Source organism: Eulemur rufifrons, chromosome 2, assembly GCF_041146395.1.
Source record: "Eulemur rufifrons isolate Redbay chromosome 2, OSU_ERuf_1, whole genome shotgun sequence".
NCBI lineage: Eukaryota > Metazoa > Chordata > Mammalia > Primates > Lemuridae > Eulemur > Eulemur rufifrons.
In genome coordinates, this window is record NC_090984.1 from 30730011 (window position 1) to 30756890 (window position 26880).

A 26880-nucleotide genomic window follows, 5' to 3' on the forward strand; every position below is an offset into this window, starting at 1 on the left:
CCAGCACCTCTGCGGGGGGCGGGGGGAGAGCGGACCCGGACTGGGCGACTGAATTTGGGGGTGAAAAGAATGCGCCGGGCACCCCAAAGCCCCAGATGAGGATCCAAGGGGAAGCGACAACCCGGGAGCCCTGCTAGGAGCGCCCCTCGCGGGACGCCAGGGCGGGGATGCCGAGGGATCGCGGGCGCGGGGTGCTGGCAGCCCGCTCCACCCCCGGCGGGGGGGCTGGGACGGCGCGCGGCCCCTTTAAGAAAGTTCGCTGGGCGAGTTTATCAGAGTTTAAAAACTTGTCGTGGAGAAGGGAGTGGGGAAAAGAGAGGGAGAGAGCTGCCCAAAGGCGAGGGGAAAGGCCCAGGCGGAGGCCGGCGCGGCGCGGCCGGCCGGGGCGAGCCCGCAGTGGGCGGCGTGGATTGGCTGCGCGTTCCCCCGGAGACCGCGAGGGGGACGGGCGAGGGGGGCTGGCCGGGCCCCAGCTGAGGCCGGTTCCGGCGCCCGCCCCCTCCCCCGGCGCCCGCCCCCCGCCGCCGCCGCCGCCGCCGCCGCCGCCGCCGCCGCGGGCGCACTAGCCGGTCGCAGTGAAAAGGCGGAGGTGGCGGCCGCTCCGGCTCGGCTCCGGTTCCCAGTGCCTCCCCCGCCGCACCCCCTCCCCACCTCCTGCACCCGCCAAACTTGATGTGACCCCAGCCCGACGCGGCGGCCGCCCCTCTCACCGCCCCGCGGGCCCCCACCGCCACCCGCCCCGCACCCCCGGAGCGCACCACCGCTCACCGCGCCCCTTCCCACCTCCTCGCCCTCCGCGTTCCCTTCCCCTGCTACCCCCTCCCCCGCACCATGAGCAACCTGAAGCCGGACGGCGAGCACAGCACCAGCACGGGCACGGGCACCGGCACGGGCTCTGGCGGCGCCCTGGAGGAGGAGGTGGGTTCGTGGCCCCCGGGCTTGCCGGGTGAAGTGCACGCGGAGGTGGGCGTGGGAGAAGCGAGCGAGGCCTCCCGCGCCGCTTGGGTCAGTCCGGCCATCGCTCCCGGCGCCTTCCCGCCGCTGCCCGTCGCCCGGGGAGGAGTCGCCCGTGTCCGGCCGGCGGGGCGTGCGGCCTGGACTGCCCCGCCGGGCGGGCATTGTCTCCCCGCCCTCCCGGGCGCGGGGCGCGCCGGCAGCCGTCCGGGCGTCCCCGCAGTGGGCGAGCGACGCCGCATCCGTCCCACGCCTGCAGCCAGCGCGTCCCTCGCTCCCCACCCGGGACCCGCCTCGCTGCCCTCCTCCGAGGCGCACCTCCCGCGTGGCCGGGACCCCGCCTCGGCTGGACGGAGCTGAGCGGGATTAGCACGGCCTGCGGGCGGCACCCTCACTCCCTTGCCCTTTCCACCCTGACCCCTCCCGGTGACCTTGGAGGCCTGGGCCGGCCGCCCGGCACCTTAGTTCACTAGAGCTGTAGTCGAGGGGGGTGGGCGGGCCTTCTCCAGAATCCCAGAACCTGGGCTTTGGCAGAGGTGAGCCGGCAATTTAATTAGACTTGGGAAAAAGATGACTAAAGACGCTCAGTTCCTCCTCTTCCTCCTCTGGGTTTGCCCTGGCAGCCGAGCCAGGACCCCAGAGCTGGCCGGGATGGGATCCTGCAAGGAGAGGCGGATCATAAGCTAAAGGGAGGGAGTGTGAGGCGGCTTCATGGAATCACCAGCAGCTGGGCGGTTAATGGGACAGTGAGGAGGATGCGTGTGTGGGATGGGGTAGTGGATAAAACCCTTGAAGCTATCAGCGAATAGACTCGGAGATAGGCTGGCAGAGAGGACAACTGGTGTGAAAAGGGACAGCTTCGCAGGGCCCCTGGCCTCTGCTGTGTCACTCCAGGGCTGAGAGACCCTTCCTGTGCAGTCCTGTTATGCTTTTGCCCAGGAAACCAAGGGCCAGTTATCCACCATGAGCGTCCTTCCCCTTGGTCTGGGGGAGAAACCGCAGAGCCCCTGGTGGGGGCTGGTGTTGCTCCCTCCCTTGTGCTGTGGGGTTGATGCAGAATGATGGTGATGGCCCACTGCTGGGCAGGGCTCAGCGCTGCCAGCTCCCACTCTTGGCAATGCAGAGACCTGCCGCCGCCGCTGTGGTACACCGATGGCACGACATCTTGAGAATCTAGGTCTGGATCCCTGCTTTTAGGGGGAAGGGAAGAATATACAACACTGAAGGGTTGCAAGGGAGGGCCGACATCTGTCCTCTTGTCGCTGGAGGGTGGTGAGGTTGTTTTGGCCCCCGAAGGCCTTGTCCTTCTTGGTTCTTGATGCCCACAGGCCCTTGGCTTTGGGGACCTTAACCCCATCTTGGCTCTACCTGGTTGTTCAGAACCTGCCCTGTCAGTTATGGGAGAGTGACAGGGTTGCTGTTATGTGGAGTATCTGCGGGACCTTCTGTGGGCTGAAATTGGGGGAGGGCACTGTCTCCTGTGAAGCTGTGTGAGGACCCAACTTTTACTAAAGGGTTGACTTCACACTGCCTGAGAGTCTGGAGCTGGGCTGACCCTCAGACTCACTGCTGTCAGCTGGGAAAGGTGAGCCCTGTGGCTAGGCTAGTCTTGAAAAAAGCATTTAAGGTTTTGACCACCCTAAGTACCTTTTCTGGGAGAGAGGACAGTATCTTCAAACAGTGGAATTCCTGCTGTTCTTTCTTGGGGGTTGAGATGGGCTGCAGTCCTGTGGTGGTTCAGAGTCAATGTGACTGGTACTTGCACAGGGGCATGGGCTCACTTTTAGCTGAGGTCCAAACCTAAGGCCCCTGGGGGTCTCCTGGAGCTCCGTGTCTGTCTGCTCTGGTCTGGTAAGGGCAGGCACAGCTGCCGCCGCCGCCACCACCACCAGCCTTCTGAATAGTGGGCTGAGAGCTCCTCTGCTGGGGGCTCTGTTGTGAATTGGTGCTTTGAGCTGGAATTGGACTCCTTCCCTTTAGTTACAGTGCCCCCTAGGCAGTCAGTTCTGCAACCCCTAGGAGCCACCATCTGGAGAATCTGCATGGCTGGTGGTTTACTTCCATTGCTAACCCAGGTTGGCGCTTCCCAATGGACTATTGGAGATTAGCTAGAGCAAGCCTAGAAAACCGAAGAACCCTCCTGTCCACCATAATTCCTCAATTTCTAAAGGTGCTAGTTTGCTGGAGAGGAAGTGTATTTTCATGGTGCTGGGGGTTATCAATGAGGCTGCTTGTCTTAACTGTTTTGTATAGCCTTGACTCTTCCTGCTTGCCCACCTTACCCATGGGTTTTATCCATATATGCATTAGGTTCCTTTTCTGGACAGGGGTGGGATAGGGTAGGGATACAGGTAAAAAGGTCTCAGCCTAGAAGGTGAGAAGAACTTGCCAGAAAGTGGTGGTATGTTAAATGCAATGGTAGATAAAATACGGGGATATCAGCACGTGGTACTATGGTGCCACTGAGAGGTTACCGGTCAGCCTTCTCTGAGATGTGGGTGAGTAGGAGGTAGTTAGACTTCAGGGGGTGGACAGGGCATTCCAAGAAGAGCGAATAGCATGTATAAAAGTGTGTGTGGGGGGGGATTTGTGGAACCACATGGCCTGTTTGGGTAACTACCAGGCATTTGCCATGTTGTAGCGATATTGGGGGCCACGTGACAACAGCCTGAGATCACGTGGGGTTAGGGAGAAAATGGCATTTTTCTGCCACTTGAGAAGGAGATATGTTCAAAGTTTTGATACCCTTTGAAAGCAGGGAATAAAGGAGAGGAGCTGAGTGTGCCTTTCAATCTGGAGACTCTACTGTCCCCCAGGTGAGTCTTGGCCAGAGCTAGAGCAACCAGGTGAGGTAATACAGCATGATATGTGGACCTGCTGTGGCAGGCTTGAGCCGTTGAACCCCAGCCCCAAGCATGTCCTGTCTGAGTGATTCTGGAGGGATGCCTAGTTACAGTATCTCTGGGGAGGGGTAAATGTGGTGTTTTTGTTTTGTTTTTTTTTTTTTTGGAGACAGTCTCGCTTTGTTGCCCGGGCTAGAGTGAGTGCCGTGGCGTCAGCCTAGCTCACAGCAAACTCAAATTCCTGGGCTTAAGCAATCCTACTGCCTCAGCCTCCCAAGTAGCTGGGACTACAGGCATGCGCCACCATGCCTGGCTAATTTTTTCTATATATGTATTTTAGTTGGCCAGATAATTTCTTTCTATTTTTAGTAGAGACGGGGTCTCGCTCTTGCTCAGGCTGGTCTCGAACTCCTGACCTTGAGTGATCCACCCACCTCGGCCTCCCAGAGTGCTAGGATTACAGGCGTGAGCCACCGCACCCGGCCCTAAATGTGGTTTTTTATTTTGAAAATGGAGGCCTTACTTTTATAATGCAGTAGGCCCTCCATACCCGTGGGTTCTACATCAGTAGATTCAACCAACTGTGGATCAAATATATTGTAAAGTGAAAATAAATAATATAAATTAAAAAATAGTGTAACAACTATTTACATAGCATTTACATTGTATTTAGTATTATAGGTAACCTAGAGATGATTTAAACTATGTGGGAGGATGTTTGTAGGTTATATGCAAATACCATGCCATTTGATATCAGGGACTTGAGCATCCCTGGATTTTGATATTGGGGGATCCTGGAACCAGTCCCCACTGGATACCAAGGGATGACTGTATAAGGTAATAATACTAAGTTACAGTAATTTTTTGAAATCACTTTTTTGAGGTATGATTGACGTGTATAAAGCTGTACATATTTAATGTATACAATTTGATAAGTTTGGGCATTAAGTTATAGTAACTTTTTTTTTTTTTTTTTTTTTTGGACACAGAGTCTTGCTTTGTAGCCCATGCTGGAGTACAGCGGCTCAGTCATAGCTCACTGTAGCCTCAAATTCCTGAGCTCAAGCAAGGCTTCAGAGTAGCTGCGACTACAGGTGCACATAATTTTTCTGTTTTTTGTAAGGACAGAGTCTTGCTGTGTTGCTCAGGTTGGTCTCAAACTCCTGACCTCAAGTGATCCTCTTGCCTTGGCCTCCCGGAGTGCTGGAATTATAGGTGTGAGCCACCATGCCCAGCCTGAGCCACTGCACCCAGCCTAAGTTTTTAAATTGGGGGATAGCCCTGGGAGGGGAAGCGTAGATTATTGATTTGGGGCCATAAGTTTCTAAGAATTAAATTTTTGCCAGACTAATGATAAGCTATAGAAAGGCAGGGTTAATGGCAGCTAAGGGGGCTACAGTTTGACCTGAAAGGCTCGGCCCCTTGCTGCCCTCCACCCAACCCCAGTGGGCTATGACAAGACAGCTCCCTACAGGCCTTGTCCCTAGGGTTCATCGTGTGTCCTCAGAGGGATGTCAGGAAACAACCAGGTCCCTGGGACCACTGAGAGGTTAGCGGTCAGCTCTTCCTGAGATGTGGGGGTGGAAAAGGCCAGGGTAGGCACTCTAGATGAGTATAATGGAATTCTGGGATCCAGTGTGTGACCTGGGCACTTCTCTTTTTCTTTTATTTGACATCAAAAGCATTTGAAAGAATCTGGACATCTTAATGCTCTGTCTGCAGGCTTTGAGTATGAGGGAAGAGAGGCTTCTGTGCTTCTGGGGTCTTACCTAGAAGCAGGGCCCAGACAGGTAGATCCAGGAAGATTCTGGAAGGAGGTCAGGTTCCCCTCCTCCCTAGGGGTTGTTGAAGATGTGTTTCCTCTGCTTAAATAATCTAGTGGAGAGGCTGTACTAATAATAGTAAACTGCATGTAGTATTTGTAGTGGGCATTGTTCTAAGCACTTTACCATTTTAACTTTTTTTTTTTTTTTTTTTTTGAGACAAAGTCTTGCTCTGTCTTCCCACCTGGAGTGGAGTGACATCATTGTAGCCCATTGCAGCCTCAAACTCCTGGGCTGGAGCGATCTTCCTGCCTCAGCCTCCCGAATATCTGGGACTACAGGCATGTACCACCGTGCCCAGCTAATTTTTCTATTTTTAGTAGAGACGGGGTCTAGCTCTTGCTCAGGCAGCAATCCTCCCGCCTCAGCCTCCCACAGTGCTGAGATTACAGGCATGAGCACCTGGCCCATTTTAACTCTTAATTTAACCTTCACAATAGCACTATGAAGTACTTATGTTATTATCACCATTTTACAAATGAGGAAACCGAGGCACAAAGATGCTAGGTAACTTTCATGTAGCTATTAAGTGGGGAGGTTGCGATTTGAATGCTGAGTTTGCTCTTCAGCAGATAGTATTGTGGTTTTGTATTGGAGTTTTTGGTGAGACTTGGGGGTGGGGGGCAGAAAAGGTGTCTGTAATTAGTTTTTGAGGGCTGAGCTTTGAGTGATGCCAGGGTCCCAAGTAGAAGCCCAGAGACTGAATCCATCCTCGTTTCCCTTGGGTTAGAGACATCCCAAGTCTAGGTGATGGGAGCTGTCAGCCTTTACCAGGAGGAGCATTTTATCACAGATTCTACTTAGAATTGCCATCACATGGGGATAATTAAAACCAAACTGAGCTAGTTTTATTTTAAATGCTCTACAAACGGCATTACCCCCTTATTGTCTGCCCCTAGGGCTGACTGCTTTCACATCGCTCTCACTGCCCACTGCTTTGGGCATCTCAACTAAAGAAATGGCACCTGCTCTAAAGTCATGCCTGTCATTCTGGGGGACCGTTCTCTTGGGTCTCCTTGTCCCCTTCTTCCCCGATATGGGCAGCCCAGCTACTTCGCTCCAGAGAGAACCAGCTTCTAAATCCCACTCAGCGTTTGGACGTGCTGGCTTCCTCTCGTCCCCATTTCCTGGGTGGGGCTGGCAGCGCTGTAAGGACAGGAAGCCATGAACTGCAGACGCTGGGCCTTTGCTTTGCTCTCCTGCTCCCAACCTGTTTATCCCAATGGGCCTCAACACAGTCCTGAGAGGTAGAGGAGGAGTTGGCCCCACCTGCCCTGAGTGCTGAGCTCCTGGTCCAAGGTTACCCAGAGCTGAACCACAGCTGGCATGGTTCAGTGGCCGTTAGCCTCTACTCTGGCATCGATTATGGGCAGCGGCGACATCTGCTGCTGTGTCAGTTACTCAGTCACCTCCTGACCATGGCTGCCCCAGAGGGGTCCTCATGCCCCTGGCGAAGCCATGGGACAGTGGAGCAGAGCCTGTTGCCTACACTTCAGAAACCATACTGCTATGCGGTAGGATCTGTGGACAGCTCACAAGTCTTCATGTGCCAGGACCCCATCCACTGCCTATACAGGGACCATCATGGTCTTCTTGCTTTCTGCTTCTTCCCACTTTCCACCTTGGGCGGAAAGAATACGGTTACCTCTGAGATGTGCCAAGGCTAGACAGGTGGCAGGATCATGGAGCCCTCCCTTCCTGAAGAGTCCACTGGTGACTCCATCAGTGCTGGAGGCTTCTGGAATGCAGCAGATGCTGGATGTGGTAAGAGGGTTTGCCCACGTCCATCTGGCTTGGCCATCGGTCACCCATGGCCAATTGGGCAGAGGTTCTTGGCTGTCACAAGCCGTCAAGGCTGCATTGGACCCCCAGGGAGAAGGGGCATGGACCTGACCTGGACCAGGCCATGGTATAGGTCTGGAGTCCTTAGTCCCTCTTTGTGGTTGGCCAACCTCCCTCTCCACAAATGGGTCTTGTGCTTTTACTGGAGGTGGGGAGAGGATACTGGAATAGGACCTGAGACCATTTCTGAGAATCTCTGTTGCTATGAAGGCTCTGTGTGCCCTCCAGCTTTTGCCTAGACTTGTCCCTGTTATTGATGTGTAGTTGTGGCCATGTCCAGGCGCAGCTTGGGATGGAAGGATCCTACTGTGTTTGGGACAGGGGAGCTCCAAACCAGAATACAGGTCTCAGAAGCAGCTTCCACCCCTGAACAGAAACCCTCTTCCCACAGAAGCATTACATTAGGAAACATCTCTCTAGTCACGCATCATCTGCCCTGGTCAAGTGACAAGACAGGGGCGGTGGGCTCCATGCTGCATGTTGGCATGGCCTCACGTGGTTTAAAGGTTGCAGGTGTTGATTTAGGAGCTGGGGAGAGGGGTGTAGGAATCCCCTAGCCCAGTGCCTTGAATCTAGTCCCTTCTGTGGGGTGTAGTGTGGCAGTGGTGGCAACTGCAGCTTGCTGTGCACTCAGGCAGGCAATAGATCTGTGTTAGCCATTAGCTGACTGCATAGCACCAGAAGGGTTAGGGGAGGAGGGTGGACCTGGGAGGCCTCCATACTGCGGGGCCCAGTGAGCCTTGCCTCTGAAGGCCAAGTCCTGGCTCCTGGCTCTGTCTGGAGCCAGGTGGAAAGCAGGCCCTGCCCCCACCTCAACCAGCCTGCATAGCAGGCTCATGCTCTGTTTGGTCTGGTTCCCTGGATGAGGTGTAGGTCAGTGCACACTGCAGGCTTTGACCAAGTGTATTCCCAAGGCATTGAGCCTTCTGTTCCTGGGGCTTAGAAGTAGCTTGGAGAATGAAGTCTGAAGCTTTCTTATTTAGCACTTTATATATGCTCAGCCCTGCCCCTCCCTTAGGGAACCTTTTATTACCCCAGCTTGGTTCCCCCTACCCCTACACATAGTTGGGACTCCAGGACACATTGTAGTCTATGGCAAGAGCCCCAGACTTTCCAGGCAACTTGGACTTGACACCCAGCTTTGCCATTAGCCAGCCAGGCACCTGATACCTGAGCTGGTTTCTTCATCTGTAAAATGGGACCCCATTCCTGTTCTACCTGTTACATCAAAGAACTGTCAGCCTCACATGCCAGTGGTTTGTGTAAAGGGATGAAACTTCAAATTGCAGCCAAGCCCTGATAACGTGTGATTTGGGGCTGGAGTTAGCAGGGGTAGGCAAAGCACTAGAACCCACCCTGAGTCTCGGACTTCTCCACACTGGGTCAGGCTTTGACGTTGGTAAGCTCTGGGGTCAGGCTAGGTGGGAGCTGCCTGGAAGGGAATCTGGGCTGTGTCCTAGCCCGGGTAGCTGAGCAGCCCCTGAGCTCCTTGCCGGAAGCATGGGAAGCATGTCCTGAGAGCACATGGGGCTCTGGGAGCGTGCGTCTAGGTTCACATCCCCTGTCTGGCTGCGTGCTGCTTGCTCTCTTTCCCCGTGTCCTTGTTCAGCGCCTTATAAGTCCCGGGTCTGCAGGCCATGTCGCCACATTCCATCCACCTCGCGTCAAGTGGCCCCACTCAGAGGGCCTGCTTTTCCCCGGGAGGGGTGAGTAGCCGGCTGGTGCCAAGCCCAAGCACAGGACCCAGGCAGGAATACCCCCCGTCCCACACATACACAGACACACACACACAACAAGGTGAAAAACCTGGCAACCAAGACCACGCCGAGGGGTGGCTGCCCTGAGGTTTCTGCTCGGCCACCCTGGCACTGGCCCGGCAGAGACCCCCTCAAATTCCCAGGCCCAGCTAGGCCTAGGGCCCCAGGAGCTGGCTTTTGACTTCCTGTTCTCCCCTCTCTTCTCTGTCCCCTTCTTCACCACTTCCTCTGCCTTCTTGTGGGCAGAAGGAAGCATGGAAGCTCTGAGCAGATGGAGGACAGTGCCCGAGTCTTATCCTTAGAGTCTGGCATGCGAGAATGTTGGAGTGTGAAGGACCCCGAGACTAGCCCTCCCGCCTCTTTATGGCTGAGGCTGAGGAGGGAAGGCCAGGAAGCCACCTGCCATGGCCGGTGACAGGGCTGGGACTTCAACCCAGGCTTCCTGACCATTGTTCGAGGCTCTTTTGCTTGTGTGTCCACGTCTGGTCAGCAGGTGTTTTCTGAGTGTCTTGGTTCTCAGTGGGGTCTCTTTCCCTTGGGGGAGCCAGATCAGATCTGGGTATGATGACGACTGACACAAATTTAAAAAAAACAAAAACACATTCAGTATCTTTATAACAATAAAGCCGTAAACTTTATATGATGTAGGCTGCAGCTCATAAACCCCCGAGGTCTGGGCTGGTGGGGGTGGCCGGGGCCCTGCTCCAGCCGCCCCACGTCCCCATAGTCAGCGGGCACAGGCTGCTCAGCTGCTGGGCGTTGGCAGTCTGGTGGGCTTTCCTTTGACCTCTCTGACTAACTGTTCAGGACTCATCACGGCATCATCCAGTGGGATTTCCCCCGAGCCCACCCCAGCCTTGTGCAGGGTTCTATGTCTGCCATTTCTGCCCAACAGCTGAAGGCCGCTTGTTCCTGGGCACCTCAGGCTGGCCACACTGGGTCTGAGTGAGTCGGTGTGAGATCAAATTCTGCAAGAGCCCATTTACTCATGAGCCTGGGGCACTGGGGCTGCTTCTGACCTGCTTGGAGACTGCAAGCAACTCACTAGACCCCTGGGTCCTGGTTTCCTCATCTAAAAATAAGGTTCTTCCAGCTCAAATATTCTGTATTTGGGTTGCTGCTGAGGGCTGGGAGTTGGGGAAGGATGTGGGAGGGGCTTATAAGAGGCTTGTTTTTCCCTTTTTGGATTTCCCTCCTCTCCCCACCCCCTTCCCAAAGTAGTGTTTTCCATCCAGATGACACCGGGAGCTCTCCCAGTAAGCAGCGAGTAGGCGGCGTCCCAAGCAAGTGCATTACTTGAACGTTTTGATGGAGTGGACGCTTGAAACAGTTCCTCCTTTCTAGATTGAATCCTAACTTTTAGAGATGCCAGAGGATTGCTGCAAATGATCGGTTTTCAAAAATCATTTTCTTTCTTGTGTAGGATATTCTATTGCCTGGAGTAAATTTTCCTGGGTGTGGAAAGTCTCAACCTTTGTGAGGCAGGGATTTACCAAAGCCCAGAGTCTGCCTTGAGGGGAGACTATTGCCTGGTGGGTCGCCTGGGGGTGGGGAAGAGTGGGGAGTGGCCCTGACAATTTCCGGCCTCAGCATCCCTGTTGGAGAAGGGTTTGTCCTCTGGCTGGCGGTCCCTGGAGTCCAGGGTCCTGTCTTGGTGATTCCAGGGCAGGGGTTTGATGAAGGCTGTAATCGCCCTCCAGAGTCAAAGGGTGAGAATTTATATCCCTGGGCATGCCACTGGTTTTGAAAACAGTGTTCACCTTTTCCATCTCTAATAGAAGCCAGCACTAATGGAGCCTGCCCTCTTAGCCATGTTTGAGAAATTGAGTGTTTAATACCTGGTACAAAGGAGGTCTTTTGTGTCAGCAAGGTTGGGGAGAGTTGGAGCCCTCAACATTGGGTCTGTCCCTCCCCTCCCTCACCTGGTGAGTATCTAGGCCCCAGCCACGTCTCTGAGCGAGTATGGGGTCCTTTTCACTGGCAGGGAAGGCCCCATAGCCGTGGCTCATGGCCGACCCTGCGTCCCAGTCCCCTTCCTCATGAAGGCCTTGCTCAGTGGCTTCCCTTTGTGTAGAGCACCCCCATGTCCCCCGCCAGCCCCATCCCCCATTCCTGCAGGACCCCCGTATGAGGTGGGCCCTGTATGTGCCCCTGGGAGGAGGGATACCTGAGCAGCCGCTGTCCAGGGCAGTGGCCTTCCTTGGGGGCAGCTAAATGACAGGTCTGTCCATGGGGATGTCCAGGGCCAACAGAGGTATCTGCCTTGGCTGACAGGAGGAGGCTGAGTCCTGCCTGGAAGGAAGCCTTTCCCACACAAGCCTGAATTTGTGCCGTTAGGCTGATATCTTGGGTATCACTGTCACCTTGCTCCTGGAGGCTTTAGTTTAATTTTTTCTGAAAAATCTTTAAACAAATGTCAATTTGTCTGAAGGAAGAATATCACTGACTCGCAGATGTGAATGGGTTTATCAGACCCCCTTCTTCCTACTTCTCTTCTGTCTAAAAAGGGACCCCTTACCTCTGGGCTGGAGAGGGCTGTGGAGGAAGAAGGAAAACCCGGATGTTGGCTTGTAGCTGACACCCTCTCGAAGGAGAGGGCTGGGTGGCCTCGGGAACCAGGTCCTCTGCCATGGTGGGATTCAACATTGTAACCTGCCCTTACCCAGAGGGGCACTCCCCTCCCTGCACCCCTAGTGCTGATTTATGACCCTGGCACTGGGAGTGAGACTGAGGGGAGACAGAGGAGGTAGAGGGGTCAAGAGGTGGTTGGGAGCCCCCAGGCACTCTAGGTCCAGCACTGGCAGGAGGAAAGAGCCCAAGAACACACAGCTTTCTCCCTGAGGGAGTCAGGCTTACAAACAATTGGCCACCAAGACCTAACAAGCCCAGGAAGCCTGCCAGCACGTGATACCTGTGGGGTGGACTTGGCAGAAGGGGGCTGGACCCCTCTGTCACCTCCCCCCGCCCGTGACTCTAGAGGGAAGACAGGCAGCAGGACTTGCCTAAGAAGAGAGAGCCCCCAGAGCCTTGCTGGGCAGGGGCGCAGTTGTGCCAAGAGCTGGTCAGTTCCCCTAGGCAGGCGTGGCACTGGCCGGGACCCCTAGCAAGGCCGGGTCTGTTCCTGACCTTTGTAAGGGCCACACAGCCATGTCTGATGTTCTGTATGGGGTCACAACCGTGGCCAAGTTCCTTGTCCATGTTGAACTCGGTGCGTCCAGCTGGTCCCAGCAGCAGAGTAGTTCTCAACTTGCATCTTCTTTGAGTTCTGAGGATCCTCCATCCATTCCCCACTTCTCCCCCAACTCCCCGCTCCACCAACTACAAACTTCTTCCAACTGTGCAGAGGACATGACCGTGGTCCTAGCACCATTTGCTGTTACTTGCCATGAAGATGCGCTTCACATTTTAGGACGGGAGGGAGATAATCCCTTGGGGTGCGTGGACACTTCTGCAGCAGGCGTGAGAGTGTGGAAGGGGAAGGGCCCAAGTAAATGAGTTTGGTGCCTTCTGACAGCCTGGGGATTGTGTGAATCACCCCTTAGGCTTTCTTCAAATGCTTTAAAACATTTTTTTTGTGTTGAATTCTTGTAATAAACTTGTGGGATAGGCAGGACATGGGTTCTTTGGTTGTTCTTCCCTTCTTGGCATCAGCCAGCTGTTGGTGCCTGAATCCTTGTCTGCATCCAGCCTCTTTCCTGAGTGGCAGGTCCTGTTACCCTGAGTCTGGCACCAGAAAGTGGCATTGGAGGAGTGGTCCCCAAGGCCCACCTGAGACACGAGACTAGTTGGCTGGGCCTTGAAGAAGTAACTGCATGTGTCTCTGTCCCCACCATCCCTCAGGGATCCAGGCTGTGCCATCAGTTTGCTTTGCCGCCCTTATCTGAGCCTCAGTTTCCTCATCTATAAAATGAAGGGGTTGAACTGGCTGATCTCCATGGCGCCTTCTACCCCTGACATTACCCTCCCTGGGGAAGAGGAAAACTAAAGAATCCAGTGACCACCTAAGGACACCTCACCACATTCCCAGCTCCAGTCTGACCTGGACCCCACCCAGCCTCACTGCACAACCTTAATAAATAAACAGTTCGTGGTACCTGAGGGGTGAGGTCCTCGTGCAGGTAAATGAAACTGAGATTCAGAAAGATGAAGCGAGTTCGTCAGGACAAGCATAAAGCAGGGAAGCAAACTCCAGTGTCACTAACTAAAGCCTGTTGTCTTTGCCATTTATGGTGTCATTCTGCCACGCGGGGCCACATCTGGTCCCCGCCTGTGAGTTTCTTCCATGGAAGGACTGAGGTGTGTAGAGGCAGGGGAGGTCCCAAATGCTGAGGCCTGACTCCAGGCACTTTGGAAGATGGAAACGTTCCGTCTCTAAAGCTTTACACAGCCAAGGTGAGGGGCTGAGCTCAGACGGGAGGGAACAGTGTGAGGTGGGGTGGTCCTCGGGGCCGGGAGGACTTCAGAGAGAGGAAAGGGGAGTGAGGAAACAGAGGGTCCTGAAGGGTGGGGGCCCTCTAGCTAAGGAGTGGGGGGGATGTAGGCCAGCGGGCTGGGTGGGCAGCTTGTGGGCACTTGCCAGGGACCTGGCATGGATGGGCTGGGGTGGGCCTGCCGAAGCAGGAGGGTGTGCAGGCTCTGGAACCTCTTGTCCCAAGTGTACTGACCAGTGTGTTGAGCTCATGCACACACCCCCACCCCTGGTTTGCCAGTTTCCCCCTTTTCTGCCCTCATCACTGAGTAGATGCGTGGCAACCCTTAACCTGCCCACGAGCCTAACGCGGCTGCCCGGCTGCCACTCTCTCCGTCCTCATAGACAGCAGAGTCGGGTGACTGGGTCTCACCTGACTTTCTTCCTTGGTGAGCTAAGCTGCATGCCCTTGACAAGTTTCTGAGCCTTTTCGGGCCTCAGTTTCCCTGTCTACACAAGGACATAGGCAGGAGGGGCATCATCTGCTAGAGGTAAGAACCATGGAGAATATTCAGGTCAGACTTGCTGTGACTTAGCTTCCCAGACTCCCTGCAGACAGGGACCCACCACCTAGTCCATAACTGCCTTGACACTTCCGCTTGTTTCCTGAGAGGTAGCCAGGGACAGGGTGGGAGCCAGAGTATACCTTTCGGACACTTCAGAACCTCAAAGATGGAAACCCAAGGAAGAGTGTCATCAGGCAGGGCTTGTGGGGGAGGCTGGAAGCAAGAATCTGAGCTGGGGCTAAGGAATGATCCCCTCTCCTCATCCCCATCCCCACCCCGGCAGGAAACTGTGCTGAGAACTTGCTGTGGAAGGGGCCTCTGGGGAGGTCTGGCCAGAAAGGAGCCATTTGAGGAAGGGTTTAAAATTAGCCCTGGTACAATGTGTGGCCCCCGGGGAGAACTGAAGCAGAGGTTTCTGTGGGGCTGCTCTGGCGCTGGGTCTTTGACCCAAACCAGGTCCTGCCATCGGGGGAAGAGGGAGAAGGGAGGAGGAGCTGATCTAGGCCCGCCCAGCAGGGCCCTGGCAGCTCTTCCAGCCCATCCTCTTGGGGGTGTGGTGTGGGGTAGACCCTGAGCCACCCTGTGCTCAGGTCCTGCCATGCTTTCTTGGCAGGCGTCTCCTCTGCCAGGCTGGACGTGTAGGAGGAAGGCCTGGGTTTTGCGTCCCAGGTCTAGTGCCTTTAAAGAACAACTGTGTGACCTTGGGCAAGTCACTTCTGTTTGGGGACTTACATGTACAGTTCAAGGCCCTTACATCAAGGGACAGAGGGGCCTTTGGGGGCTGGGGCTGTTGCGTTCTAGAGTCCAGGAGCTCGGTTTAGCCCACCCTGGAGCCTCGGCTGTCTGGTTCTCCCAGGTGCTGCCAGGAGCAGGGCATGACTTGTGTATACAGGGGCACAGGGCTGCCAAGGGCTGTGAAATGTGAAGAGCCTTCACACCAGGCCTGGGAGCAGACGCTGGTAAATGTTGTCTGGTGAGGAAAAAGGCCGGACCAAAGGCGGGAGATGTGTCCTAAGTGGCCAGAGGTTCTGCTGGGTGTGCTTGGCAAAAATTACACGAGGGAAGAAGAGGGAGTTGTTCTTGTGTGGGTGGGGGTGGTGACACCGGTAACCCACAGCTATCTTGGCTGGTTTCCTTTGACAAATTCTTGGCTCTGTTGAGATCTCCGTGTGTGTTGCGTGTGATTTTGCCTGACACCGCCCCAGATTCCTGATACAAGCCATCGTCTCAAAAAGGCTGTTGCCTGGGTTCAACAGGCCACCACTAGAATGTGGAGCAGGTTCTTTGACCCCTGGAGAAGGATGTGACCTGCTGTGGGCAACTAAATGCTTTCAGGAGTGGCCGTGTGATGGAGTGAGGCTCGTGAACCTTTTCTTAAATCTGCAGTGGTGAGTTGAGACCAGCGCTTGGCTTAGCAGTATGAGACGTGGCCCCACACAGGAGTCTAGTGTGTAGGGAAGCTCTACTCGTTCAGATTTTTCATTCAGGAAGCCATGGTTTCAAGATGTGTTTTTAGTGGATATAAACTATGGAAAATCTCCCCTCCCCGTCACAATTATTGGCTGATCTAGGCTGGCATCGGGCGTCAGCAGCATGTAAATAGCAGCAGTAAAGTAGGTGAGTGGTTCTGCCGACCCCCTCTCCTGGACCTCACCTGCAGTTCAGGAGGTCAGGTTTGGCGGGAGTCGCAGGATAGACAGCCGGTGTTTAGACCTGGCTTTGCCACCACCTTGTGACCGTGGTGAGGGCAAGGCTCATAACTCACAGCATCATCTGCCTCACGTGAAGCTGGCAGGATCTTACTTGTTCTTCAAAACCCAGCAGAAGTGTTCCACTCCTGACTCCTTACCCATTCCCTGTTCAGTAAATGGTTAGTACGTCACCGTGCTAGGAGCTGTGCATCAGGCAAGAATATAGCACGCTCTCTGCCATCAAAGGGCCTACGTGTAGTGTAGGAGGAGATGGAGGAGAAAGTGCTGGGCCCTCTGTTAAAATCCTGCCAGGGCATGATGTGGCACAGCACTCAGGTTTCCTTTATGTCCTTGCTTGTCCCCAAGACCAGACAGAGCCTCTCAACCAGGTGTCCATGGGCTTCATCTGAAAAAAATGTACATTTTTACATGTGCATTTTATTTTTTTAGGGAAAGGCACTGTAGCTTTCTTCAGATTCTCCGAGGGGTCCTTCATCTGAAGAAGCATCATGCTTGACCTGTACACCCTTGCCTCTGTTTGCCTGCGTCTGTGCGGGTGACAGCAGCATGATGCTTGCTGAGTGACACCTCCAGGGTGAACCCAGAGGGAGGCAGGCACACGGAGGGCTTTGGAAAGCTCAGTGCTGTGAAACTGTTGCTCATTTGCCTCGGTGTCCATAGGAGGCCCAGGAAATACTGAATTCCTCCCTAAGCTCTAGGAGGATTCCAGTTGTCTGCCTGAAAGGAGAGCCGTCAACCCCGTCCTTCCTGTCCAGCCTGGCCCTGACCACTGTGGTCTCTGTCCCCAGGTCCGGACGCTGTTCGTCAGCGGCCTCCCTGTGGACATTAAACCCAGAGAACTCTACCTGCTCTTCCGGCCATTCAAGGTGAGTCAGGATCTGGCTGCCCACGGGGCAGAGCCTAGGGCTGGAGAGAAGCAACAGGAGTGAATCTCTGACCCAGACGGGGCAGCGGAAGATGCAGGAAAGTGAATCAGAAACTGCGCACATGGGCCTGGCTCTCTGTCCTGGTCGTGCTGATTCACATGCTGCCTCTGCCACCCGCTTAGCCCTCCTGGGCCTGTTTCCTTGTCTGTAAAGACAATAAAGACTCTTTAAATAGACGTGGCCATATAAGGAATCTTTGAGATTCAGTGTAGCCTTTTCAGTTTGCAGATGAGAAAATTTGTAAGGTCTGTGCTCCGGGATTACGAGTGATTGGAGCAAACGGGAGTTTAACGCATGAAATGATCAGTGCTGCCTCGTGACGCCCAGCCAGCGTGCTGGGCCATGTGGCTGAGAACATGGGGCGCTGGAGGTCAGGGTGGGTTGACCCTGGGGGGAGGAGGGTGAGAGTAATTCAGGGGAGCACTGAGGAAAGGTAGGGCCGATGGGGGCAGTGCTGGGTTAACACAGCAAAGGCGTCTGACCTTCCCATAACAGCCACCTCTCTCCACAGGGATATGAAGGGTCCCTGATCAAGCTCACCGCACGACAGGTAATTGCTTTCCCTGGTTGTTCTTCCTCCCAGCCTGGACTGACTGCTGAGCTTGAAACTGCGGCCTGTTAACTCTTCCCTAATCGTGAGGCATCTGGCAGCGGAGACTGGCTCCCTGCTGTCCTGGGCTGAGGAACGGCCTCCACGGGACCCACTGCCTCTTTATCAGCCGTCCAAGCCCAGTCAGCCCCTGGTCCTCCCTGTCTGGCTCGTAGGAATCTGGGAGCCACTGCCTGGCTCTGTGGCTGAGAATGGTGGAGCTGGTAGCTGAGCTCTGACTCCTCACGGAAGGAGGCCAGGGCCCACAGCCTCCGGGGCCCTTCAGCGTCTAGACTGATCCTTGGCAAAATGAAGTTAGAGAAGTTTTCAACCTGCTGCTCTTTGAACCCAAAGCCTTCCCGTCCCCTTGATACATGGGTGTCCCTTTTGCTTTCTTGCCAGGGAAAACATTGGAACTTATTCTTAATTATCTACATGCATTTAAAAAGACTTTTACTGAAAGGGCGATGTTTAATTCAGTGGACGAAAGCTCTGTTGGCATCACTTCCCACAGTGTGTTACCAAGGAGGGAGACTCCACTCGGCGCATGTTAACCTGCTGCTCCGGCAGAACTAGGGAGGGTGCGGGCAAGGGTTTTTGTTGTTTTTCTTTTTCCTTCTCTGTTCTCGTCAGCAGAACAAATACTGTTTCCACTTCGGTGATGCTCCTTGTGTTTTGTTTTGGAGGGAGAGATGGAATCTGGGAGAGATGCAAGGGTGTTCTCTCTTTTTCCTACTAGCCTGTTGGTTTTGTGATCTTTGACAGCCGAGCAGGAGCAGAAGTGGCCAAGAATGCGTTGAATGTGAGTAGGCGGAGAACGGTCTCCCTCTGACCCACAGACCTTAGGCAATGGGCGTCCAGATGGACCTTATTCCCCAGCCGTCCCCGGGCAGAGTCCTCGGCTGCACCGTCTGTGCCAAATGCCGTTACTCATGCGGCCCCGAGCAGCATTTCCACTGCTGGGGCAGGTCTTTCTGGCAAGCTTGTTTCTGGGGCCCTTCTGTACCCACTGCAGTCTGGGTCCTACAGAGTAAGTCTTTCTCTTTCTTTCCTTCCCGTGTAGGGTATTCGCTTCGATCCTGAGAACCCGCAGACCCTGAGGCTAGAGTTTGCCAAAGCCAACACCAAGATGGCCAAGAGCAAGCTAATGGCAACACCAAATCCCAGCAACGTGCACCCCGCCCTAGGAGCACACTTCATCGCACGGGACCCCTGTGAGTGGCACTCTGAGCCGCCTTCTCCTGCCCTTTGACTTGGCCCAGGCCCACCAGCCCTAGTGGAGTTTCACACTGAGCAGACAGGTTCTTCTTGAGGGGCTCAGTCCTACATATCTGCCCCCTTTCTTGTTGCTGCATTCACAGCTGCCCATCTCAGACTTCAGGGTTCCTTCCTCCCCTGCAGCCGCTCCTGAGCTGTCAGGCTGCTCAGCCTTCCTGAAGGCTTCTCTGATTTCTCTTGGTGAGATGGGCTGATGCCCACCTGAGAGCTTCTTGAAGCAGACGGGATGCTCACCGTGCCAGGCCAAGTTCACGCCATGCTTCCTTCCCTGGTTTTAGGGTCTTGGGGTGGGCGTGGAGGGGTCTTGCCTCAGTGTGAGCTTATGGCTCAACCGTAGTGCTGGGCTGCCTTCTCTGTTTGGAACGGGGACACCAGTGTTCTGATGACAGAGGCCATTGTCTCCCACTACAGATGACCTGATGGGGGCTGCTCTGATCCCTGCGTCCCCAGAGGCCTGGGCCCCCTACCCTCTGTACACCACAGAGCTGACCCCAGCCATCTCCCACGCTGCATTCACCTACCCAGCTGCCACTGCCGCCGCCGCCGCCCTCCATGCTCAGGTGAGCCCCTTTGGCAGGGAAGAACGAGGGCTCCAAGCCAGCCAGACTTTTACCTGCCGGCAGGTGGGCCACTGCTGTCTCAGAGCTGCAGCAGAACTGTTGTCTTTCTGATGGTTTGGAAGCCTGGGTCCCAGGGACCTGACAGGGGAGAGGGAGCAGAAGAGCCGCAGGCCCCTTGGAGGCAGAATGCAGCAAGTGCAGGGACAGACCAGCTGTGGTTCAGCCACCCCTGAGCTCACGGCCAGACACTGGACTGTGTTCTGTGGTGACAGAACCATGATTCGTGTCCCAACCTGGGTATGGTCTCCAGAGCCAGACCACCTGCCTCCGCCTCTTTCTGTCTTCATGACTTCAAGCTTTTTAAGATTTCTGTGTCTTGATTCTTACTGATCTGGAAAATGGGAAGAATAATACAATCTGCCTTAGGGTTGTGGTGAGAATTAGATGTTAAGACCTGGGAATTGTTGTGTGAGTGCTGGAACTGTACCTGGAACATGCGGAGAGCTCCTTGAGTATCTGCTCTTGTTTCCATGAAGGCTGGACACTGTCCACCGTGAGCCTGTTCTGGGGCAGGAAGAGGGAGGGTTAGAGCGGGGCCAGGAGGGCTCCAGGCCAGGCCAGGTGCTCGAGGGGCAGGCAGGTCGGAGCCCGACCCCTGGCCACACCGGTGTTTCCTCTGATCTGACTCTGCCAGAAACACAGGCCCAGGTGCTCACTGCTGAGTGAGCAGAGTAGCCTCGTCCCACTGTGGGTGGGGGGTGGGGAGATGCCTCACAATGGCGATGACAGCACACTGCTCAGTATGTAGACAAGACGCTGCCAGGCAGCCACAGGAGCAGGGCTGAGGGGCAGCCTCAAGCCCACCTCAGCCTCTGATCAGCCAAAAGGCAGAGAGCTGAGCCTGGGGAAGAGCAACCCAGCCGGGCAGTGCTGTGCTGTTGAGAGGGAGGGAACTGAGGTTGTTGTGACCTGGCCTGGCCTGACCAATAGGAGGGGCCTGGGAGGGAAGGGAGCATTCACAGGATGCAGAAGCTAGAGATGGGAGGAGTCTGGCGGCCTGCCGAGAGGGCAGTGCACATCCATGTTCAGGCCCTGTGAGGGACTTAGTAACATCTGGGTTCACCCAGTTCCGAGGTGGGACATTCAAATCCAGGGGCAACTCCCCTAACAAAGCATTTTCCCCGGTAGGGGAATTCTCCCCGGCCACAGCAACTTTCAGTTGTACCGAAGTGCTTTTCCCCAGCTGAACACCAGACAAGTCGGAAGACTGACAGGTGGCAAAGATCTTCCCCTGGAGGGTACTGACTGCAGAGTTCTGTGGCTGGGACAGAGCAGGGGGCAGGAAACCTGTCCGTCCTGGACCTGAGCAGTTACTCTGGGCCAAGTGGGTGGGTCTAACTGCAGGGGAATCACAGGTTCCGGTCTCCCGTCCTCACATGTGATCCCAGCTTTGCCACAATCAGCTACATGATCTTCCCCTCTGGGCCCGGCTCTGACCTCCATCCTGCAGGGCTGGGCCCTCCTGATGTCTTCCTTCCCAGTTTTCTCCCACCCTGCCCAGCTCTGCAGCTATCCAAGTCCTGGTTCTGTGTTGCAACACCTGTATGACCTTGGGCAACTTACTTAATCTCTCTGTGTCTTTGTAAAATGGTGATAATAGTTCCTACACCTAGGGCCCTTGTTTGCCTGGTAGTGCAGAGGAAGTGCCATAGAAGTGCAGATGATCGTGATTGTTATTTAATACCATTATTGTCTGGGCCCCCCTTGAGTCCTCTCTGAGGCTGCTGTTCTCCTAAGTGCCTTGTTCCTACCTTGTGGCCTTCCTGGGACTGAACTGGAGTGGAGGCCACTCCAAAGGACAGTGGCATGGGTTTTTTTGGGGGGGGGGGTTAGGGGGTGGCGGGGAGGGAGACTAATGGCAAGAGGTTAGACCAGGCAGTCATCAGTTCTGTGCTGGCGACTCAAACTCTCTGGACATCCGTTTTCTGAACAAATGAAATGAGCTATTAGGGCCAAATGCAGTAATATGCATGAAAACATTTTCCAAGGAATAACACTTTCTCTTTTCCTTCTAAGAGTCCCCTCCTTGCTCCCAGCAGCGCTATCCCAGAGATGGAGGCTAAAAGCCTCTAAATAAAGGAAGTGGACATTGTTGATCCTAAGTGGATTGTTCTGAACCCAGAGGACCAATAGAAAGACTGAGTTTTTCCTGTGCCTGGGGGCAAGGAGTGAGGGGCTGAAAACCAAGACCTCCTTTCTCTACCCCGACACGTGCACCTGCACTACAGGCAGCCTCCATGGCCATGTGGCTGCAGGGACCAAACCTGTAGGAAGGGACTTGGAGGTCATTTGGTCCCACTCTGTCTTGGCACAAGGCCATCCTGCTCGGCCTTCTAATCCTTTTGACAGAATCTTCCCCTTTCAGAGGGTGAGGCATGAAAGCAGGAGTGGATGGCAGGGGCACAGGGGGTTTAACCCACAAGGATGGTGCCTACAAGCAGGGATTCTGTCTCTTCTTGCATCCCAGGGTCCTCTCAGACTGGATTTCATTTTCCATTTCATCCTGAGGAAATGGGCATCTTTCCCGGCTCTTTTTCCCCTAAGCTTGTTTAGCCCCTTGCTGGTGACCTGAAGCTTACCTAAACTCCCTTGCTCCTCTTTTCTTATCTGCACAGTGGAGGTGAGAATAGCATCCACTTCATACAGTTTTTGTGAGGATCCAATGAACTTGGTCTATGAAAACTACTTAGACCCGCATCTGGCATGTGGTAAGAGCTTCGTAAGCATTAGCTGTTGTGGGTCTGCATTGATGGAAAAAAAGACAGGCAGGGTTTTTTCTTCCTCCTTTTGGCTTATCATCCTGCTCCCCAGAAAACCACTACTTTTTATGCTCATTTGTGCTTCAGGGAAAAAAAAAAAACCACTTTTAGTCCTTAGCTTTAGTAGGTAGTTCAGAGGTATGTGAATAAATCCATAGGTATGAATCTTTTACAAAAATTACTGTACCTATTTAATCTTTTTAAAACTTGAATATTAGGACATTTTTTCATGTCAGTGAGTATAGGTCTACATGCTGCATGCCTGGCTAGTCCACCATTGTCCAGCTGTGGCCAGCTGCCTGTAGATGGTAAGTCAGGGGTGTTTATTATGCAACTTTTTGCTACTGATAGGCTATACTGCGATGGATGTCCTTGTCTTCACTTCTCTGGGCACCTCCCCTGTTTTGTTTTCCTGATGATAAATTCCTAGAACTATTAAAAGGTCAAAGTATAGACTTGCCAGTCTGGGTTAAGTATTGTTTTAATTGGCTTTCTGAGGAGTGACGCTCTCCTATTTGTTGCTGTTCATATCTCTTCTCATGTAGATTGAGTCCTTTGCCTGCTTCTTAGTATACTTTCTCAATTAGTCCCCAGGTCTGAGAGAGGGCTAAGTTTGTGTCCTGCCCTCTTTGTCTTGGAGCAGCCCTCTTGGAGCCTGGTCGTTGTTGCCTGTGGGATGGCCTCTCAGGAGCCCCTGCTACCCACTGGGGACAGCTGGAGGCCCTGAAAGGACACTGGCAGCTGCCCACCTGGGCCTGGAAGTCTCCTCTTCAGAGCTGGGGCAGAGAGAAGAGATCCTGGAAGAGACATGCTCCTTCTAGAGCGGTCCCCAGCCTTTTTGGCACCAGGGACCAGTTTCATGGAGGACAATTTTTCCATGAGGGTGTGTGGCGGGGGGCAGAGCTCTGCGGCCCAGTCCCTAACAGGCCATGGGCCGGTACCAGGCCACAGACTGGGGGTTGGGGACCGCAGTTCTAGAGGATCCAGGCCATGGGCCTATGCCAGGCATCCGAAGGAAATGGAAAAGCAGCCTGTCTAGGTGCATCCTTCTGCGTCAGTGGTGCAGCTATCCTGAGCCCGTAAGTGGGAGCTTTCCTCTACTTTCTCCCCAAGGAGTCATCTGACTCATCTCAGGCTGGAGGGAAAGTTGCTGCTTTGGAGGCAGCAGCCACCGCAGCACCTTGTGGAGAGAGGTGGGACAGGATCTAGCCGATGCGCTGGGGTAGGCCTTAAGCAGTCTCCCAAGGCCTCGGCTTCCCCATTAGTAAAAGAGGGTAAGTTGGAGGCTTCCTGAGTCCCTCCCACTCTGTCATCCGAAGTTCTCCCCTTGTCTGGCCCTGCAGGACACATGGCCAGTCAGCTGCTTCCTTGCTGTGGGGCTGCCCCGCTGGAGGCTGGGCAAAGGGCAGTGGTCAGGGCTCCCTGAGCGGGACCACGCCGCAGGCTTCCCTGGTGGCAGCGTTGCAGGTTTCCTCGTGTGTCCCTCTCGTGGAATGAGTTCTAGCGTCCAGCCAGGCTTCTAGCTGAGAGGGCAAAGGGCAAGAGAAGTTTCCTCCCACACAGCTGTCAGTCAGGAAGGGAAGGAACCGCTTGCAGATGTTTAGGAGGCAGGACGGGAAATACAGCCCCTGAGTTTAGACAGCTCAAAGGCTGGAGGAGGCTCCTGGCTCTTTCTGTGTGGTGTGGGGCTCAATTCAGGTGGTTCCTGGGGTCAGCGGTGTCCTGATGACAGCACTGCCACATCCTTGGAGCCCAGGGAAGACGCTAGTGTTGGCTGGGTGGCCTAGGACTGGTCCTGCCAGGTACCCAATGTGCTGGCATCTTAGGATAGCCAGCCCTGACTTCCTGCCCGACTCCTGAGAGCATGTGGTAGCTGGAATTCTGCGCTGTACAAAACACCTAGGATTTGGAGGGGCACAGGAGCAAGTTCTTCAGAAGCCTCAATCAGACCCTAGACGATCGATCTGGCATTGTTTGATATCTTCTCTGTTTACCCAGGAGGCAGAAATTCCAGGCAGCCAGGTGGGTAACTGGGTTTGTCTGCTCCAGCCTCAAGGGAGCTGTCCACATGCCCGGCTTCTACTCTCTTTCCACAGTGCTCTCGAGTGCTGTCCTCCCCTTCCTAAGGAGACTGAGGGCCCCCCTCTCTGTCTGCACACTCCCCATGTCCTGTGATGCCCTGCCAGGTGGCTGTGGGTCAGGCCGGGGCAGACGTGCTTTGCCACCTGCAACGGGCCGGCGGCCGGCCCTGCGGTCTTGGCAGCCAGTGTGGCCTGCCTTGCCGGCGACCGGCCCACGGCAGGGAGGGTGCACGTCGTTTTCTTGGCCAGTCTCTGGGAATCCAGCTTTGGGGCCACTGCTCTGTGGGGCCTTCTTTCAAGTGCCAGGGTTTTGGTAGCTGCCAGGCACTGGTGACAATGATCCGAAGCTGCCACTCACCTACCTGAGGGCTCAGTTGGTAGGTTCCAAACCTCCAGACCTAAGAGGCTTGTAATGGGGGAATGGGAGGGATGGAAAGGTCCACATAGGGAAGCATCCAGCTGGGTCTCCTCTGTGGCTTCTCTGAAGAATCCTACAGGGACCCAGGATACCCCGGTCTGGGAGACCACCCTGACTTGGGTTTTCAGGGTCTTTACATCCTGTTTCTCTGCTGCTCACAACCACCCGTGACTTGATCATCTTTCCGACACTGAGACACAGAGAAGTCGAACAAAAGTTTATTAGGTTCATCTTCCTACTGATGTTAGGAATTCCGTGCTCTCCCAGCGAGGGGCAGGTTGCCAGCATCGGCGCCCCCAGCTGCAAGGCCCCCGTGGCCTAGCGTGGCCCGCCTGGATTGGGCTTACTGGAGAAGAACATGTCCTCATAGCCTCTCCCTTGCACCCCTGTCCTCGGAGGAGGCAGATCAGGTGGTGCTTTTCCATTTTCAGGATGAAGACACTGGTGCTTAGAGGTGAGTAACTGGCCCAATGTCTGCCAGCCAGTCAGTGACAGAACCAGGACTCGAGCAGGGACACTGCAGGCTGTGTTTACCAGGCTCCCCGTTGAGGGAAGGGATGGCACAGCTGGCTCCTGACATTGGCTTCTCTTGCAGGTGCGCTGGTACCCTTCCTCTGATACCGCCCAGCAAGGATGGAAGTATCGTCAGTTCTGTTAGTTCTTCAGTAAGTGTTGGCCCTGGAGGCCCGGCTGGAAAACTGCCCTAGACTCTGACTTCCTGCAGGGCCGTGGTCCCTTCCTCGGCTCGAGTCCTGGGCGCTTGCTACTGCGAGGCCGAGCCCAGAGCTTGTTCCCTGGTGCGTCCGGCTGGCCTTTTTCCTCCTCCTCCTGCCCTGTGACCACCTGCCACCCACTTGTGCAGCCTCTCCCGCAGGGAAGGCCTGGGGTCGGTCCAGTCCTACACCTCTGCTCATGGCCACCTCTCTCCCCTCCGTCCAGGTCTTGTCACCGGGGAGTTGGTTCTGGAATCTGTATGGTGGTGCCTGAGTAGGCGCCCTGAGCTTCCACTGCCCCCAGGCGGCCTGTGCAGAGCTGCTGCCCTCCAGAGACTGTGAATCTGAAGCCTGACTCAGTGGACTGCTTCCTATTTCCCTTCCCTCCTCTTCCTCAGCCCTGTTCTGCACCCCAACGCCTTTCCCCTAGGCTCCCCGGGAGGATTTGGGGACCTTCCTGCTGGGGCACCCAGATCCAGCTTGGGGGCCTCACTGGGACCCAGCAAGGCCTGACCTCCTGCCCAAACTTGCTTCTGTAGCTCCACCTCAAGGAAACAAGGCGTTTAATTTTGCATGTTTTCTGGCATGAATTAAGACACTTAAACTTGTGTATATGTGAGTGTACAGTTTGTTCTCCCACAGTGTCACCATAGCAACAGGTCCTGGCCATCAGTGGTTCATCATGCCTGGTCCCTCTCCACCCACCCCTGCACCCACCGAGCCCTGTGGCCGGTCCTGCCCCGAGGGCCTGGCGCCCCCGCCACCCCCACACACTTCCAGGCTCCACCACCGCCCAGCAAACGTTTGCTTTCTCGTTTCAAATCAGGGTCCTCTGCTTCCTCCTCAGATGGGCCAATGATCCTGAGAAAACCCTTTCTCTGCCCACCTTGCTTCCCTCTCCGTTGCATACCCTGCCCGCCCGCCGTCGCTCCTCGTTCTTTCCAAACCTCGAAACCAACCAAAACCGTGAAAAGTATTTTTGTATCCTGTGCAACAAAATATTTATGCATCATAAAGGATTTTTCATGTGTGTACCATTAATTATTAAAGAGACCTTGTTCGCCCCGTCAGATGAGTTTAATGTTTAGTTTGAGGCATGAAGAAGAAAAAGGGTTTCCATTCTTCAGCAAAAGGCTTTGTGTCAGGCATTCAGTTAAGAGAAATGAAATGAAGGAAAAATTGTGCAATTTTGTTTTGTTTTGTGAGCATATCAGTGCTTTACCTTTAGCTGCAGCTGTGACTGTCTTGCCATTTCAGACTTGGGAGACTTAGGTGGCTGTTGTAATTGCTGATCCTGTGAGAATGTGAAACTGGATAATATATGAAATGCAAAATAAAAAAAAGTCAAAACTACGGCGCTCAGACCTTTGCTTCCACCTTCCACGGGAGGCAGACTGCCACTCCCCGGGCAGACCAGAGAGGGTGAGAGCTTCGGGGAAGGAAGCGAAGTGGGCCCAGCCCGGTGTGTCTGGGGAGGGCACATTGGCACTCAGCCTCTTCCTCCTCCCCCTCTGTGTAGTTTAAAAGAAAAAGTCCTAGAGGGGAAGTGACTTGCCCAAGGGTCCTACAGCTGTCAGCCCACTCTGCTTAA

The 26880-nt window shown here is 54.7% G+C and overlaps 1 protein-coding gene across 1 annotated transcript; it reads left to right on the top strand.

Moving 5' to 3' along the window:
- The first annotated feature begins 559 nt into the window (after positions 1 to 559).
- On the top strand, positions 560 to 26639 carry RBPMS2 (RNA binding protein, mRNA processing factor 2). Its single transcript, XM_069459023.1, has 8 exons — positions 560 to 918; positions 16694 to 16771; positions 17343 to 17381; positions 18160 to 18222; positions 18484 to 18634; positions 19110 to 19258; positions 25172 to 25241; positions 25516 to 26639. Exons 1-7 carry the CDS (start codon positions 832 to 834, stop codon positions 25232 to 25234), a joined length of 630 nt encoding a protein of 209 aa, XP_069315124.1. The 5' UTR covers positions 560 to 831; the 3' UTR covers positions 25235 to 25241; positions 25516 to 26639.
- The last annotated feature ends 241 nt before the right edge of the window (positions 26640 to 26880 follow it).

Excerpts from the sequence above, each read along its gene's own strand:
- RBPMS2 (XM_069459023.1), top strand. The coding sequence starts at position 832 with ATGAGCAACCTGAAGCCGGACGGCGAGCACAGCACCAGCACGGGCACG. Across the intron at positions 18,223-18,483 it reads TGGCCAAGAATGCGTTGAAT|GGTATTCGCTTCGATCCTGA; the intron begins GTGAGTAGGCGG and ends CTTCCCGTGTAG. Across the intron at positions 18,635-19,109 it reads CTTCATCGCACGGGACCCCT|ATGACCTGATGGGGGCTGCT; the intron begins GTGAGTGGCACT and ends CTCCCACTACAG.